Consider the following 15,511-nt stretch of genomic DNA (forward strand, 5'->3'; position numbering starts at 1 on the left):
TGACCTCGCAGATACGATGGCACCTCTGTGCAGTTTTTAGACTCGAAGAAAAGCGATGTCACATTTTCAATCATGACGTGATCGATTGAACTTGACACATTTTGAGGACATGAACTGCATTCTAAAAATTCTGGCTCCCTTTCGACTATTGTGCGTGTGTCTTCTCCAGTGATCTAGAATTCTGTTTGCTTTTGTCCTCAAACTCAAAATTTGTTCAATAAAGATATAGTTTATGTATAAATAATTGAAAGTCACAGCATACATGTATTACATATCACTGTAAGGTTATTAAGTGCTCTATCAGAAAACCACATTTGATTTGTGAATTATATCCCTTTGGTTTCACTAGATGACAGTTATTGCCCTTGGTTGCAAAATAAGGCACAATTTGTGATTTTTGACAACTTCAACAGGAGCAATTATAAAATAAAAAGTTGCAATTACAACCTAAAACATCCTTTTCGGTAGGGAAGCATACTTTTTGCGCAGATTTTGTGAAAACATGCGCGCAAAGAGCCTGGTGTTCCAGATTTTTGTTAAAAAATAACAACGGGTGACCGTAATGTGTGTTGCGCCCTGACATAACCAGGAGATTGAGTCGACTGGCAGTGGATAGAGTATGTTCAGCAAGGGTAGCAGAATGCAAGATAATAACAACGGTCAAAGCCAAAGAAAATTTAACTATTTTGTCAAATTCCCTGAGTGCGATTACATACAGAATGCCTTTTTGTTCATCTACTGTAATCTTTAGAATCAGTATTTGTGGAAAACAAGAAGGGCAAAGCCCATACGACTCACATGCTTGACCTTGACCTTTACATGACCTTGACCTTCAGCTAAACCTAGCAATGACATCATACACTAAGAACTGCTTTACACATTTTTCCTACCAAAATACATGTGACCTTGACCCAAGGTCAAACAAGGTCATGCAACACAAAGCTGTTAATTCAAGACATAGGAAGTACAATGGTGCTTATTGGCTCTTTCTACCATGAGATATGGTCACTTTTAGTGGTTCACTACCTTATTTTGGTCACATTTCATAAGGGTCAAAGTGACCTTGACCATATGTGACCAAATGTGTCTCATGATGAAAGCATAACATGTGCCCCACATAATTTTTAAGTTTGAAACAGTTATCTTCCATAGTTCAGGGTCAAGGTCACTTCAAAATATGTATACAATCCAACTTTGAAGAGCTCCTGTGACCTTGACCTTGAAGCAAGGTCAACCAAACTGGTATCAAAAGATGGGGCTTACTTTGCCCTATATATCATATATAGGTGAGGTATTAAATCTCAAAAACTTCAGAGAAAATGGGAAAAATGTGAAAAATAGCTGTTTTTTCGAGAACATTTATGGCCCCTGCGACCTTGACCTTGAAGCAAGGTCAAGATGCTATGTATGTTTTCTGGGGCCTTGTCATCATACACCATCTTGCCAAATTTGGTACTGATAGACTGAATAGTGTCCAAGAAATATCCAACGTTAAAGTTTTCCGAACGGACGGACGGCCGGCCGGACGGACGGGGGGGACGGACGGACGGACGACTCGGGTGAGTACATAGACTCACTTTTGCTTCGCATATGAGTCAAAAATGGTTTGAAAACAAAGTTTCCGATGGGTTTTCCGTAATGTTGTGAGCATTACCACCAAATATACTGCTGGACCTGTCAGTTTGTATTTGTAACCAAATTCAAAATCCAGTAAGGTTTCACCAGTAAGAAGCAAATTACATAAAAATCCCTTGTAAACACAAATGTAGCACTAGGTCAAGGTTGTGTGTAAGAAACCTATGTGTCATATATGACATCTTTTGCTGTAATTCACAAACCTTGTATCTCAAAGTTTTGAGGTTTTGGAACTAAAACAATAGTAAGCTCCCTTATTATGTTGCCCATGTGGTGATATAGCTCATAGCTCCAACTGCTTTCTAAAGTGGAGAAAAATTCTTGAGAAGAAAACTCGTATCTTCATTTCTTTGAAGTGAGCGGCAAAAAACCCCGCTCAAGTTCAACTAACAAGGTTTTCATGCCACACTTTGACGAAATTTATGTCATAATATGAAAGATACGGGGTTCCTGCTGTTGTATTTTAGCTTGCATAAAAAAACCTCTTATATACCACTTCTGGAACTTAGGAAGACTCCTTTCGGATAAAAAGATCCTATCTAACATAAACAACCATTAAGAATGGTATTGCACTGTTTTAAAGAAAATATCAACGCATGAATTGAAGTAATTGAAGTGAAGGTTTTTCAAAACAGTTTTTTTTTTTTTTTCTTAAAACAGCAAAAATTGAGATACGAGGCTTGTGAATTACAGCAACAATCCGTAGGTTTCATACAGGATTCCTATAAGAACATTTCATTAAAGAGACCTATAGGTTTCATATAGAAGAATTTCATATTGGAGACTTTGATATAAGAGACCAATAGGTTTCATATAAGAGCCCTGTAGGATTCATATAGGAGACCAATGGAGTTCAGGTTATAGGTTTCATATAGGATTCCTATAGCATTGTCTCAAAACGAAAGTGATGAGTTGTCCTCTGTCGGCGGGTAGTTCCGGTTGTTTTGTTTACGTCCAAAATGGCTGAACGAGACAAGAAGATTATTTGTGGAGGGAAACGTTACTGTGTCTGCTGTTCAAACTACGTGGGTAAAGAAGTTGAAGGGTGGATTGTCATGCGGTTCCATTTTGCAAACACAAACCGGAACTATCTGCCGTTCCAGGGGCGCAACTCTGTCCGACTATCGCGTTTCGAGACAGGGCTATAAGACTTAACCTCATTTGCATTTAAAATCCATACACGCCACATATATGATTATGTTTACACACTTGCAAGACTATTTACAGAAAACCAAGGATACAGATCAGGATCCTTCCTCCACAGATCTTTGTACATTTCATCATATGTCACACTGAAGTCATAGACATTTGGTTTGTCAGGAGAAGGTCCAGGGAGTTTCACTTGATTTCCTGTCCCAAATGACTGGACACGGAACCCTTTTTTCCTGAAAAATAATGAAGTTGTTAGAACACTGACTTTGGTAATTTCAACAATAAGCTGGCCTTCAACTTATTTTCTTATGATCAGTTACTGTGTGCTCTGAACTTGACTTAAGGAGAGTGTGTGAATATCAATATTTTCTCGCAAATCATGTTATGCTAGTTAAGAAAGTCAAGCAGAATTTGTTTCATCTTTCTTATGTCCAAAGTTTGTCTTATCCGGAGACCTTCGATAAGAAAAATATTTGGTAGTTTATATTTCTTATCCGAGGATCATATTGTTGGCATCAGATTTAAACAGTAGGTGTTGCATGCAGCGCTGTGTTTGCATTTGTGTGCAGACACTGGCTGGAATATATTTATAATTATGAATGTTTATTATATATAAGTGCATGTTGTTGCTCTCAGTGTTTTCATGAGAATCAACTAGAGTTTTCATGGGACACAACTCACATAAAAATAATGGGGCTATCGTTTATAGTTTGGCTCCGCAATAATTCATGTGTAGCGTTTACAGTACATGCCAGAATGTGACCTCTGTGTTTCCTCTCATCCATGAAAGCCAAATGTTTTGCTCCGACCATGCATTCCCTACTTCGAAGCTCACAACTAATTTCTGTTCAATCGACTGATAAACACCAAGGATCTGGGTCCAGTTTCACAAGCTAAAAACAGTCGACCAGCTGCAACTGTGTTCGGATTAACGCTGTTATCAGAAACAAATTGGAATTATCCGCACAGTCAATGACAGAACGCTCACACATTTTTTGATTGTGAGCCATACCTGGTGATTATTCTTCGAAATTTATCTATCATGACGCAGTAAGTCAGGGTTATGTCTTGAAGACGTCACATTATGGTGTAAGAGGGTTCGACTTCACGCGAAGGAATTATTAGAAGTCTCGGTCATTGTTATTTTGAGCGGGCCGACTAGTTTCTTTTTTGAAAGCGACCATTTTCACGTGCGAATGAGCAAACGGAAGTGGTAATGTTGCTAAATTTAACCCTCGACTTGGCCATCTGGATTACTGTACAGTGAGTTGACTGCGGTTGTCTGCGGGTGACGGCGATTCGCTCATGAAACGCGCTTTTCGGTGGCCCGTCGAGCAAACACGGTCGGTTGACAAAGCAGTCGGCCGACTGTCAGTCTGTTCACTGCGATCCTATGAAACTGGCCCCAGGTACAGACTCAGGACAGATCGACAAACACAAAACAAAATGAAACCACTACACACCCTTATTTACATAGAAGGGGAGGATGGGCGTGAAAAAAGAATGGTAATGAAGTATGTTTGGGTTCCTACTCCATGAAAATGGCAGGTGCTGGAAGCTTACATATTGTTAAGTTTGAGTATTCAAATATACACGCATTTAATACTGAGAAGTCATTGAAACCTGAAAATTTTAATTTAGGTGCCTGTCTAGCTTTCTATCTGTCTATCAATCAATCAATCAATATGAGGCTTATATCGCGCGTATTCCGTGGGTACAGTTCTAAACGCAGGGATCTTTTTTTTATTTTCTTTTTTTATGCAATTTATATCGCGCACATATTCAAGGCGCAGGGATTTATTTATGCCGTGTGAGATGGAATATTTTTTACACAATACATCACGCATTCACATCGGCCAGCAGATCGCAGCCATTTCGGCGCATATCCTACTTTTCACGGCCTATTATTCCAAGTCGCACGGGTATTTTGGTGGACATTTTTATCTATGCCTATACAATTTTGCCAGGAAAGACCCTTTTGTCAATCGTGGGATCTTTAACGTGCACACCCCAATGTAGTGTACACGAAGGGACCTCGATTTTTCGTCTCATCCGAAAGACTAGCACTTGAACCCACCACCAAGGTTAGGAAAGGGGGGGAGAAAATTGCTAACGCCCTGACCCAGGGTCGAACTCGCAACCTCTCGCAAGTGCGTTACCACTCGGCCACCCAGTCCTTTAACATCTAGTCCTCTAAATAACATCCGGTCCCAAACTAAATGTACAATTAGCTTGGCTCAGTTCATACTGGTCATTTCCTATATCCGTGACCTGGTGTGTCGGGAAAAGGAAAAACTCCTTTCCTATAACAGGCTTTCTTACAACCAATGTTTTGGTGTTTTTTTTTTTATCTGCAGATTTGTTTATTGGAAAAAAGGACATCTTTTGCAGGAAAAAATGTTGTGCTTTCCTTTTCTTATATCCAAGTTTCTTATCAGCGGGTTCGACTTTACTTGCCCCGAACTAATGCAAGCTGTTTCCCCTAGATGTCAGAGAAGGGTAGGAAATTCGCTGTAAAAGTCAAAGTCTGCAAAACCGAGTTTTGTCATTTTTAAATTTAGCTTTTTGTTTCTTTCAAAACTTGACTAAATGTAAAAAGAAGAGGACAATATATACTATGTTTTTTGTTGCATGTCTGTATCTTTATCTAAATGTAGTATTGAGCCTGTGCCAAAACGTGGTCAGCAAGAAGATACCTACCTTTCAAGAATAATATCTCTTTATGAAAGCACCAAGTTACTAATAGCACCACTCCTTCTTAAAGTAAACCCTTCAGAGAGATAGTACAGATAATTTCATCAGTTTTTATCAATTGGAAGGTCTTGAAAAGGTTATTAGAATGCCCCAAAATGACAAAATCCGACACTTTCAAAGTGGGACATTTGACACATAGCTACTTCATTCTTTTGTAAGAGCATGTATGCTCACTGGAAATTAAATTTCTTGATTGTATTTCTATGAGTGTATCATGAGGATTTGCTCAAATGAGTTTACACCCAACATTTTTTGAATATTTATGAAAAATTTGAGTTTTAAAAGTGGTGTGTCAACTATAACGATTCATGTCCTAAATTTCTCAAATTTAAGACTGCAATTTTCTTATTTAATTATATATTTGATAGCTTTCAGTACATTAACATCAAGAAAAGAGCCTTTACATTGAAGCCTCATGACAAAAGAAAAACTCAGATGTCATTTCTACACTCTTATTTTTGAAATTTCAAATATTTTATAATTACCGTGTCTTTTCGTTACGATTGACCATTTCCTTATAAAATTCACAATTTGTTTCCTCTCTTTTGAATTACAGTTTAAAATGATAGCTTTTATTCACACCTGCCTGAACAAAACTTAGTTGAAGGGCATATGTAGTTATTTTAGGCTACAAAATAAAATATTTGTACTGTGTCCTCTTTACAGAACCGTTACGATTGACAATTACTGTGTCTTCAGCAGGCCGTTACGATTGACACACAAAAGTCTATAAATCACCCAAAGCAGCATGTGTCTTGCTTCCCCTTTTGCACAGTTCCTGTGGTTGGTATTCTTAATGATAATTGAGAAAGATTTCAATGTGGTGTCCGATGTCTTGTCACAGCAGTTATTCATTGTTCGGGACATTTTTAATGTCTTCCGGGACATGTTACAGTTGACACACAAAATTTGAAAACTCATTCTGTGTATGTTTCTCCTGGCTCATTTTGTATTCAAACAATAAGTATGAGTCACTTATTACTAATTTTGTCTAAAATTCGAAAATTTTTAATTAAATTTTCATTTGATTAATATACTTACCCGAGTCACATATTAGCATTGACGCAGTCGAGATGCTAGGTAGACTGAAAAACGCTATCCTGTCTATAGTATAAGGGAAGCAACCCAAGCAAAAAAGTAGCAAGCTTGCTACCCTGGGTTGCCTCCCGTAGCGTGCATCACGCCACAGATCTCGTACCCGATACGAGACACCCTCATTCGACTTCTAGAATACAAAGAAACTAAAAGCGGGGAAGGTGGGAGGGAATTACCTATGTGACTCGGGTAAGTATATTAATCAAATGAAAATTTAATTAAAAATTTTCGATTAAATTACATATTCTTACTCCGAGTCACATATTAGCAGATAACTCCAACAAGGTGGTGGGTAAGATCAAAAAGTTCAAACTCACTCTAAAGTTCTGGAGAGACAAAAGCCAGCTGCCGCCAAGGAAGGAATAGGCCGAGACCCATCCTGACAGAGGGCAGCAATGTCTGCAGAACCTGATAAGACAAAATCCTAGCGCCAGAAGCTGTGCGCAGGACATCATCCAAACCCCATAGGCCAAAAAGGCCAAGGAGGAGGCCCAGGCCCTGGAAATGGGCTCGGGCCGAGCCGAGGGAAAGATAGCATAAGCTATGACAAGGCGGAGGGCAAGAAAATCCCTTGCCAAGAAACTGGCCCACTGCCAAAAGTCAGGAAAGGATCCCGTGAGAAAGCAACCACTGACTCACTCTAAACCCTTGCCAGGAACTGGCCCACTGCCAAGGGACAGAAACGGACCGAGAACCACCCTGATTGACAGCCGAGATGTCTCTCAGGCAAGAAATGCGAAAGACGACCTCAGAGAGCCAGTAAGCTGTGCCCAGCACTTCTTCCAATCTTCTGAACCGTAAAACAGTCCGGAAAAGGACCCCAGTCTTGGATAAACCCGACCAAGTAGAGGGAAGGACAAGCTGCCCCCCCCCCCCCTTAAATGGAAGGAAATGCTAATGGCCTGGAAAAGATCCGTGCGTAAGGTTGCCGGCTAAGCCCTGAAAAGGACCGACCCTCACGGAGACCATAAGGCAACCATGCCAAAGTAAGAAAACTTTGGGATGGAGTGAGGCCCAAAAGGCCGTTGAGAGAACAGTCAGCTCCGGAAGAGTGACCAAACTCCAAACCGGAAAGAGAGAGACGCCTGAGTATCAAGTACCAGGGTCCAACTCAATGAGCAAAACTCAAGGGAGACGGTCACCGGTCGTCCCCTGCCCATCCCTGCGAAAGCAGAGAGAGGGGTAAAAAAGGGGACGAAGCGACCTAAGGTAGTGCATAAGCACCGCAAATGCGGACCCGCAGTGGCCAAATCCTAATGTGACCGGAGACCGGAAACAAAATGACAAAAGCCAGCGTGATCGCAGAGCAGACTGCTTGTAGGTAATTGAAAATGAATCAAAAAACCCGAAACAGAAAGGACGAAGCTGGTAAGAAAGACGGAAAACCGTGAAGCGAACCAGCCGTCAGCCTCCCGAGACCAGAGTTCTCAGTAATAGTCATAGTTGCAAGTGAAAAAGGGGTGACCAGGCCGGAAGCCCAACCCAGCAGAAATCGTCCCAACTCACATCATGCAAGCATGATGGAGAAGAGGAAGAGACGAAATCCGCAGTCACAAGAACCAATTGCCAAAGTCGCAACACGACAGGCAGGAGACTATAACACAGGCTAAGGCCGAGAGCCTTGCTGCCCGTAGGCCGGCCATTGCACCAAAGTACTCAAAGTACACAGGCACAGTAAGAAACCAAAAGTTTCGGCCGCCGAAAAAGATGCTGGCCTAGAGGCCAGCACCGAGAAAACTGGAACATTAGCTAGACCTCTGCCCAAAAAGGGGAGGAGTAGCCAAAAAACCTGAGAAAAAGTGACAAGCCAAGAATGACTTCTCAAACATGCAATGCCCAGACAATGCACCCTCAGGAAAATCTGAATGTTACTTCCGAGGCCAACTCAAGTGAACCTTAAGTTTGGACGAAACACCAGAACGCGTCTGATCGCTAGAGAAAGACAAAGTCAGACTCGGCGAAAGACAAACCTGGACCGAGTCCAGAAGCTCGTGGCAAGAGAAAACGGGGAAGCCCAAAGGCAGAAACCCCCTTTTAAACGGAAATCGACCTCTCAGCACCCATACGCTGGGAAAGAGAAAGAATGTCGAAGCCCGAAGCCACAAGCACAAGGAAAGCAACAACCACCACCTCCAACGGATGAAATGGCTGTTGCTCCCGCCGAGGCTAAAACCCCGAAGCCCTAAGGCCGGCTGTTGTTTCAAAAACCCAGCGTACCTATGACGGCTGTGAAAGAAACAATCTCACCTGAGCTGAGGACGTAGGCCGCTTAGGCTGAGTCCGCTTAGGTATAGCCTGCTTAGGAGCGGCCTGCTTTTGCTGCTTTCAAATTGAAGCTCAAAAGAAGGGAACCGCTGTTCTCTGTTGGTCTCAATCCCCTGCTTCTGGCATGAGAGGCCAGGCTGCCGGAGAGAGACCGTCCACCAAGGATGACGAACTGAGAATGTTCCTTGTCGACTCCTCAGAAAACCGGGAGTGGGCAAGAAACAAGTCCCTTCCGCACGAGACCGCATGGAAATAGTGCAGAGAGGACAGCCTCATCTGTGCCTCGTTCACCCTTGTAAGTGTGGAGAGGAGTGAGACACTTCCTCCGCGTCCTGCCCTTTACTAAGGGGAAAGAGCGCCAAGGAATCTGCCAGAGCGCGAGAAAGCGCCCGCAGGAGAGTCTCGGAAATGGAACTGAGTTCCAAAAGTTGTCAGCCCCCTTCCTCAGAGAATAGGAGATTCTGCCCATAGAGCGGCAGAACCGAATCCTTCCTCAACGGCTTCGTAAGAAGCGAAAGAAGATCCGGCGTGACCGGAAACGGTGCACGCGGACGGGGAAAGGCCAACAGGCGGCTACGAGACGACCCTGGCCAAGGCAACTTCCTCTGGTCCGCTAAGGGCACGAAGGAGGAAGCCTGCGCAGGAGCGGCAAGGCATTCCGATGCCGGCTCCGAAGCTGAACCCTGAGGAACCAGCAACGAAACCGACGCCGGAGGCCACCCCCTGTCGAAGAGGGGGGCTCGGCGAAAAGGCAAAAAGGCGAAAAGCTACAAAGGGCGATTCTTCAAACCAGAAGTAGCTGCTTCCTCTTTGCCAACCGAAGTCCCTCCTGTTGGCAATCGATTGTGCTCATTCCCTAACTGAGGGGAGGATGAGAGGAATCAAAAACCAAGGAAAGTGGGAGAGAGGAGCTAGCGGACACCACCGGAGTGTGTGGATGCTGCTGTCCCAACAGAGGCAAGAAGCCTGTATGCCCATAGGGCAAGTCTTGTTCGAAATTCACCGGCGACCAAACGGAAGCAGCGGGAACTGAACCGGAAAATCCGGGAGGAGCCGGAAGTGCGGCAGCAACAGCAGCGCTATGCCAAAGCTGGTGCTGAGCCACCTACGAGCTGAAGCTCGGAACCCAAAGGTAGGCCGTAGGCCAGAACCGGAAGTGACAGTAACCTGTGCACTACCCGCTTGACCTACCCTCCTGCCAAGGCCGGAAGCGAAGCTGCCGGAAATGGCTGCCGTGCAAAGGGCAAAGCTCAAACCGGAAAGGGCCATGGGCTGCCCACACACCGATGAACTAACATTTCCAGCCGGAGCCGGAAGAGAAGCTGTCGCGAACGACTGCTTACGTATAGCGCAGCTCAAGCAGGATGGGATCATTATTTGTCCACCTTCCAACGAGGCACTACTTCCGTGAACCGGAAGTGCCGCTGTCGCGTACGACTGCCGACGTAAGGCAAGGCTCGAACCGGACGTGACAGTAGCCTGTGCACTAACCAGTGAACCTACACTTCCGGTCGGAACCGGAAGAACAGCTGTCGCGGGCGACCGCTGTCATAGGACAAGGCTCGAACCAGACGTGACAGTAGTCTGTGCACTAGCAAGTGAACCTCTACTTCCGGCCGGAGCTGGAAGCGGCTGCCGCGAACGACTGCTGACGTAAATTCGGAAGCTGGCCAGAGCCGCCGAAGGCAGCTGCTCCTCGCACACGGACCCGAAGTCCGAAACGCCACCGGAAGGGGACGGCTCATAGCCAAAAGAACCCGACAAATGACGCTGCGAGGGAAGGCCGTAAGCCGAACGCCCATCCTGTTGGCCATCGGTGAAACTCGCACCCCTGACTAAGAGGAAGATGAGAGTCACCAACAACCGAAGGCAGCTGAAGAGAGGAGCTAGCGGCCACCACCGAAGTGGGTGGCTGCTGCTGTCCCAACAGAGGCAAAAAGCCTGTATGCCCAGGAGAACCACCGTATTCGAAATTCACCGGCGACACAACGGAAGCAGCGGGAACCGAACCGGAAAAGCCGGGAGGAGCAGGGAGTGCAGACGCAACAGCAGAACTATGCCATAGCTGGTGCTGAGGAGTCTGCAAGCCACAACCCGGGAGCCCTAGGCCGGAACCGGAAGTGACAGATGACTGTGCACGACCCGTTTGACCTACATTTCCTGCCCAGGCAGGAAGAGCAGCTGCCGGAAACGGCTGCTGTAGCAGGGCAAGGCTCGAACCGGAAGGGACCATGGGCTGTCCGCAAACCAGTGAACCAACACTTCCGGCCGGAGCCGGAAGCGAAGCTGCCGCGAACGGCTGCTTACGTAATGCGCAGCTCGAACCGGATGGGACCATGGTCTGTCCGCAACCAGTGAACCACCACTTCCGGCCGGAGCCGGAAGAGAAGCTGCCGCGAACGACTGCTTACGTAAAGAGCAGCTCGAACCGGAGGGGACCATGGTCTGTCCGCAACCAGTGAACCACCACTTCCGGCCGGAGCCGGAAGGAAGCTGCCGCGAACGACTGCTTACGTAAAGCGCAGCTCGAACCGGAGGGGACCATGGTCTGTCCGCAACCAGTGAACCACTACTTCCGGGAACCGGAAGTGCAGCTGCCGCGGACGGCTGCTGCGAGCACATACCTTGTGTCGACCGTATCCCCAAAGGGACCTGCTCAGGTGCACTCCCGCAAGCGGAAGCCACCGAGCGCCGGCCGAGAAGAGAAACGCCTCCCTGTGCACGGACTCCAGAACCATCACAGAAGCCAGCAGGCTGGACAGGTGATCAGGAACAAAGGAAGCCAACGGCCGAGGGTCGCACACCCCCGGGAGGGAGGCAGAGCTGGAAACAGGGTTCGTCCGCGACATTTCTGTACGAACGAGCGTCCGAATATCTGGAATCAAAGAAGACAAAAGGCTAGCAACAAGAGCGCCAGCCTCCGGCGCAGGTACAAGGGTAGAAACGGCCGTGGTAGCGGCCACACCCGCCGCCCGCGAGCCAGACGAAGTTTCCTCCGGAGCCTAAATAGGCACAGGAAAAACGAAGTTAGTCTTCGGGTCAGAAACGTGAACCGTGGGGTTCCAGCAGAAGAGGTGGAAGCCGAGGACTTAGGTTTAACAGGGCCTTTGCCCCTAACCTCGGCCTTAGCCGCTCGCTTTTCTCACTATCAGACATGCTGTCACACGAGAAAAACAAACTACTGAAAATACACAAGTCTCTAGGACGTAAAACTTCAGCAGAATAACTAGCACTAACGTACCAGCTACAAGCAGCTACCAATGCTACTGGTAAACGCTCAAAGTCCGTAGCACGGACCCAAACTAACCAGCAAAAAACACCACGTGTAAGCGAAAAATGGCGACCAAAATGGCGGCCACAGCAACAAACTACTGAGCAAAATTCGTAAGTCCGCGGACGGAAAAATTCTCAGCAGAATGACAATGCAAACAACAACAAAAAGGAACAATCTCACCGCTAGAAACAGCTATGAGCAGACGGGGAGCCGAGGCCGGTAGGTGTCAAGCAGACAGCAAAACTGGCCTAGGAGCGAAATCAAGCACGACCTGTCTCTCTGGCTGAAAGATGTCGAATGAGGGTGTCTCGTATCGGGTACGAGATCTGTGGCGTGATGCACGCTACGGGAGGCAACCCAGGGTAGCAAGCTTGCTACTTTTTTGCTTGGGTTGCTTCCCTTATACTATAGACGGGATAGCGTTTTTCAGTCAACCTAGCATCTCGACTGCGTCAATGCTAATATGTGACTCGGAGTAAGAATATGTAATTTAATACATCTTTTTAAAAAAATAAGTGAACAATATGCATTGAATCAAAATTTCATGTCTCGTTACGAGTGACACACAAATATGAGTATCTTAGTAATCAGAATAGAAATCCAACTAAGTTTGGATACCAAAACATTTACAATGCCATAAATACAACATAGCTTCTTAAACTTTTGCTCTGAAACTATTTTTGCGTTTGTGAGGAGAAAATTTTGACTTGTTATGACACAGTGGTTACGTCATTTTTTTAGTCCAGCAGTCTCAGCTATGTGAGCAATAGCAATATATGCTTAGCTTACAATGCATGTATGTATAAAAATGTGATTTTGAGCCATTTAACACTTTTTATGAACAAAATATTAAGCATAGTACTGTGTCCTGCGTTACAGTTGACACACATAAATATCAAGCTTTGTCCTGGCATTATCAAAAAGGTATGCTACCAGTTATCTTTTAACTGTCAAAAACAGAATCCTAAAACATTTTGCATTTTGCATGTGAATGTCCCATTTCAAGGATCACCTTTTGGCACAGGCTCATTTACTGAAAAAAGTAAAGAGAATACATTTTAGTTGCCATTTTATATGTTATAATCATTTAAAGGACTGAAAATGCATGGCACAAAATGGTACTGACAACTCTGGAGAATAACCCAAACTACATGTAAGAAGTTATGTCACATTAGAGTCGTGTTTCCCCAAGCAGACACATTTTCTGCATAGCGCTTGCTCAGGGCTAAAACCCCCAAAAAGTTAAAAACTGAAAGGCTTGGGTCAACGGCGGCAGGGGCAAAGAACAGCCTCTCCTGGTACCAAAATGTATGTTGATAAATTATAAAATGATACACATTTTGCCTCCATCAACCATCTAAAGTAAAAAAAACGTTTTAATTTAAGAAACCGGATTTTCAAAAAACGTATTTCCTGCGAGAACCGGAAAGGTGTTAGCCCTGCTTGCTTCTTTGAAGCCAACCGCCGCCGATCAGTTCGTGTGACTTGCAGTCGTTTGTTACATTTTAGATTCAGAGGTACACAGTTACGTGCTATTGCAGATACAGCGAGTCGCATTGAAATCACAAACTGACGACAAAATTGTGAAAAAAAGGAAAGTGTGTGACACGGGTGCATGATGGCTCAGGGGTAAAATAAACCACGAAAACTGGTGTGTGGTTTACGCAAGTTAAATAGCCATCAAAACGAACTGTGTCATTTAATGCTGTTAAATGCTATTGCAAGTGTGTTCCATAATGTTAGAACTGTTTTTTTCGTGAGGAGATTTAAATCGTTCTATAAACCATTTGAGGCAGACTGGGCCTTTATAAGCTGGAAAATCAAATATTTCTTTCTTCTCAATTTCACTAATTTATTTAGTGCAAAAGTTTGACACCCCACACTCAAGTTTCATATATATCATCTTATAAATAAGGGCGTAACACCTCCTTTTCTTTTTAAATTTAGTCAGGTTTTGACTTTAATGTTTTAACATAGAGGGGGATTCGAGAATGATATCCCCAGGATTTTTTCATTTATTTAATAAATGTCTTTGATGACGTCATATCCGACTTTTTCTGAAAATTGAGGCGGCACTGTCACACCCTCATTTTTCAATGAAATTGATTGAAATTTTGGCCAAGCAAACTTCGACGAAGGCCAGACTTTGGTATTACATTTCAGGTTTGAGGCTTAAAAATTAGTTTAACCCCTTGACTGCCTTAGGACGGGTATACCCGTCATGCGCTTGTGCAGCCGCAGCGCCTTAGGACGGGTTAACCCGTCTTCTCCATTCCGGGATTTTTGCAGAAATGCTACGTCACTGCTGACACACAAATAGCAGCCAATGGCTTGGTAGGATACCTCATTCTCATGAATAAACATAAATGGTGACGCGGTGTTGCGTCTGAAGGCTATTTTCGGTCTTGGCGACAGGGTAGGCGAGAGAAATCTCGACTCGTCAAAATGGCTGACGGTGACAGTCGACCGGACCCTAGTTTGTTTGTTTATTTGTTGCTTAACGTCCAGCCGACTACGCAGAGCCATATCAGGACGAGGAAGGAGGGGATGAAGGGGGCCACTTGTCAAGCGATTCCTGTTTACAAATGCACTAACCCATTACTTGTGTCCCAGCAGGCTTTAGTAAAACTAAATTAATACCTACTGGAAGATTACCAGTTTCCAGTATGTTAAAATAGGCTTAACCTATCTACTGCTGGACTTACATCAGAACACTAACAGATTAAACTATACATGAATCGCGAGACAAGCGGCAAGAGAAGAGATTTTTGGAAAAAATACAGGTGAATGAGCAAGAAGGCAGAAAAAAGAAAAGAATTCATGAAGAAAAAGAGAGCATGACAGGAAAGAGGAACCAAAAATCTACCTAACAGCAAATTAGAAAGCTCCTGCGGTTCCAAAAACAGGAGGGGCCTTTAATTTCATAACCGCAGTGCCCCACTGCGGGACCGGGCCCTAGTAGGGAAAAACAAAGCCGGACTGACGCAACAGGCGGTGCAAATGATTATGGATACTGACAGGGGAAGGGGGAGATCTTCTTTCGGACGATTCGTTGGAAACAGGTAGATGATAGTGATTATAATCCTTTCTTGGAGCAAGCAAAACAGCCACCCGTGTTTGATCCACAGGCACCGGAAGATGCGCCGGACTGATTTTTCAAAAGTTCATATCTAAACATCATTATAAGCCAAACTAATTATTATTTCCATGATTAGACACTAAAAACAGATTCTTGGTTCAATTTCCCTTAAAAATAACATAGGTTTTACTTACCTACCTACTGCCAGTTTGGAGCTAGAATTTTTTGTGAATTATTACACCCCGAACTCCAATATT

The 15,511-nt window shown here is 44.5% G+C and overlaps 1 protein-coding gene across 1 annotated transcript in view; it reads right to left on the bottom strand.

Moving 5' to 3' along the window:
• Positions 1-15,511, bottom strand: part of LOC138979026 (RNA polymerase II subunit A C-terminal domain phosphatase SSU72-like) — a 31,219-nt gene that overhangs the window by 10,684 nt on the left and 5,024 nt on the right. Inside the window, exon 2 of the mRNA XM_070351842.1 lies at positions 2,877-3,020. Within this exon, the coding sequence (XP_070207943.1) occupies positions 2,877-3,020 (144 nt within the window). The remainder of the gene's footprint in view (positions 1-2,876; positions 3,021-15,511) is intronic.

This window comes from Littorina saxatilis, linkage group LG10 (assembly GCF_037325665.1).
Source record: "Littorina saxatilis isolate snail1 linkage group LG10, US_GU_Lsax_2.0, whole genome shotgun sequence".
In the NCBI taxonomy this organism is placed as follows: Eukaryota; Metazoa; Mollusca; class Gastropoda; order Littorinimorpha; family Littorinidae; genus Littorina; species Littorina saxatilis.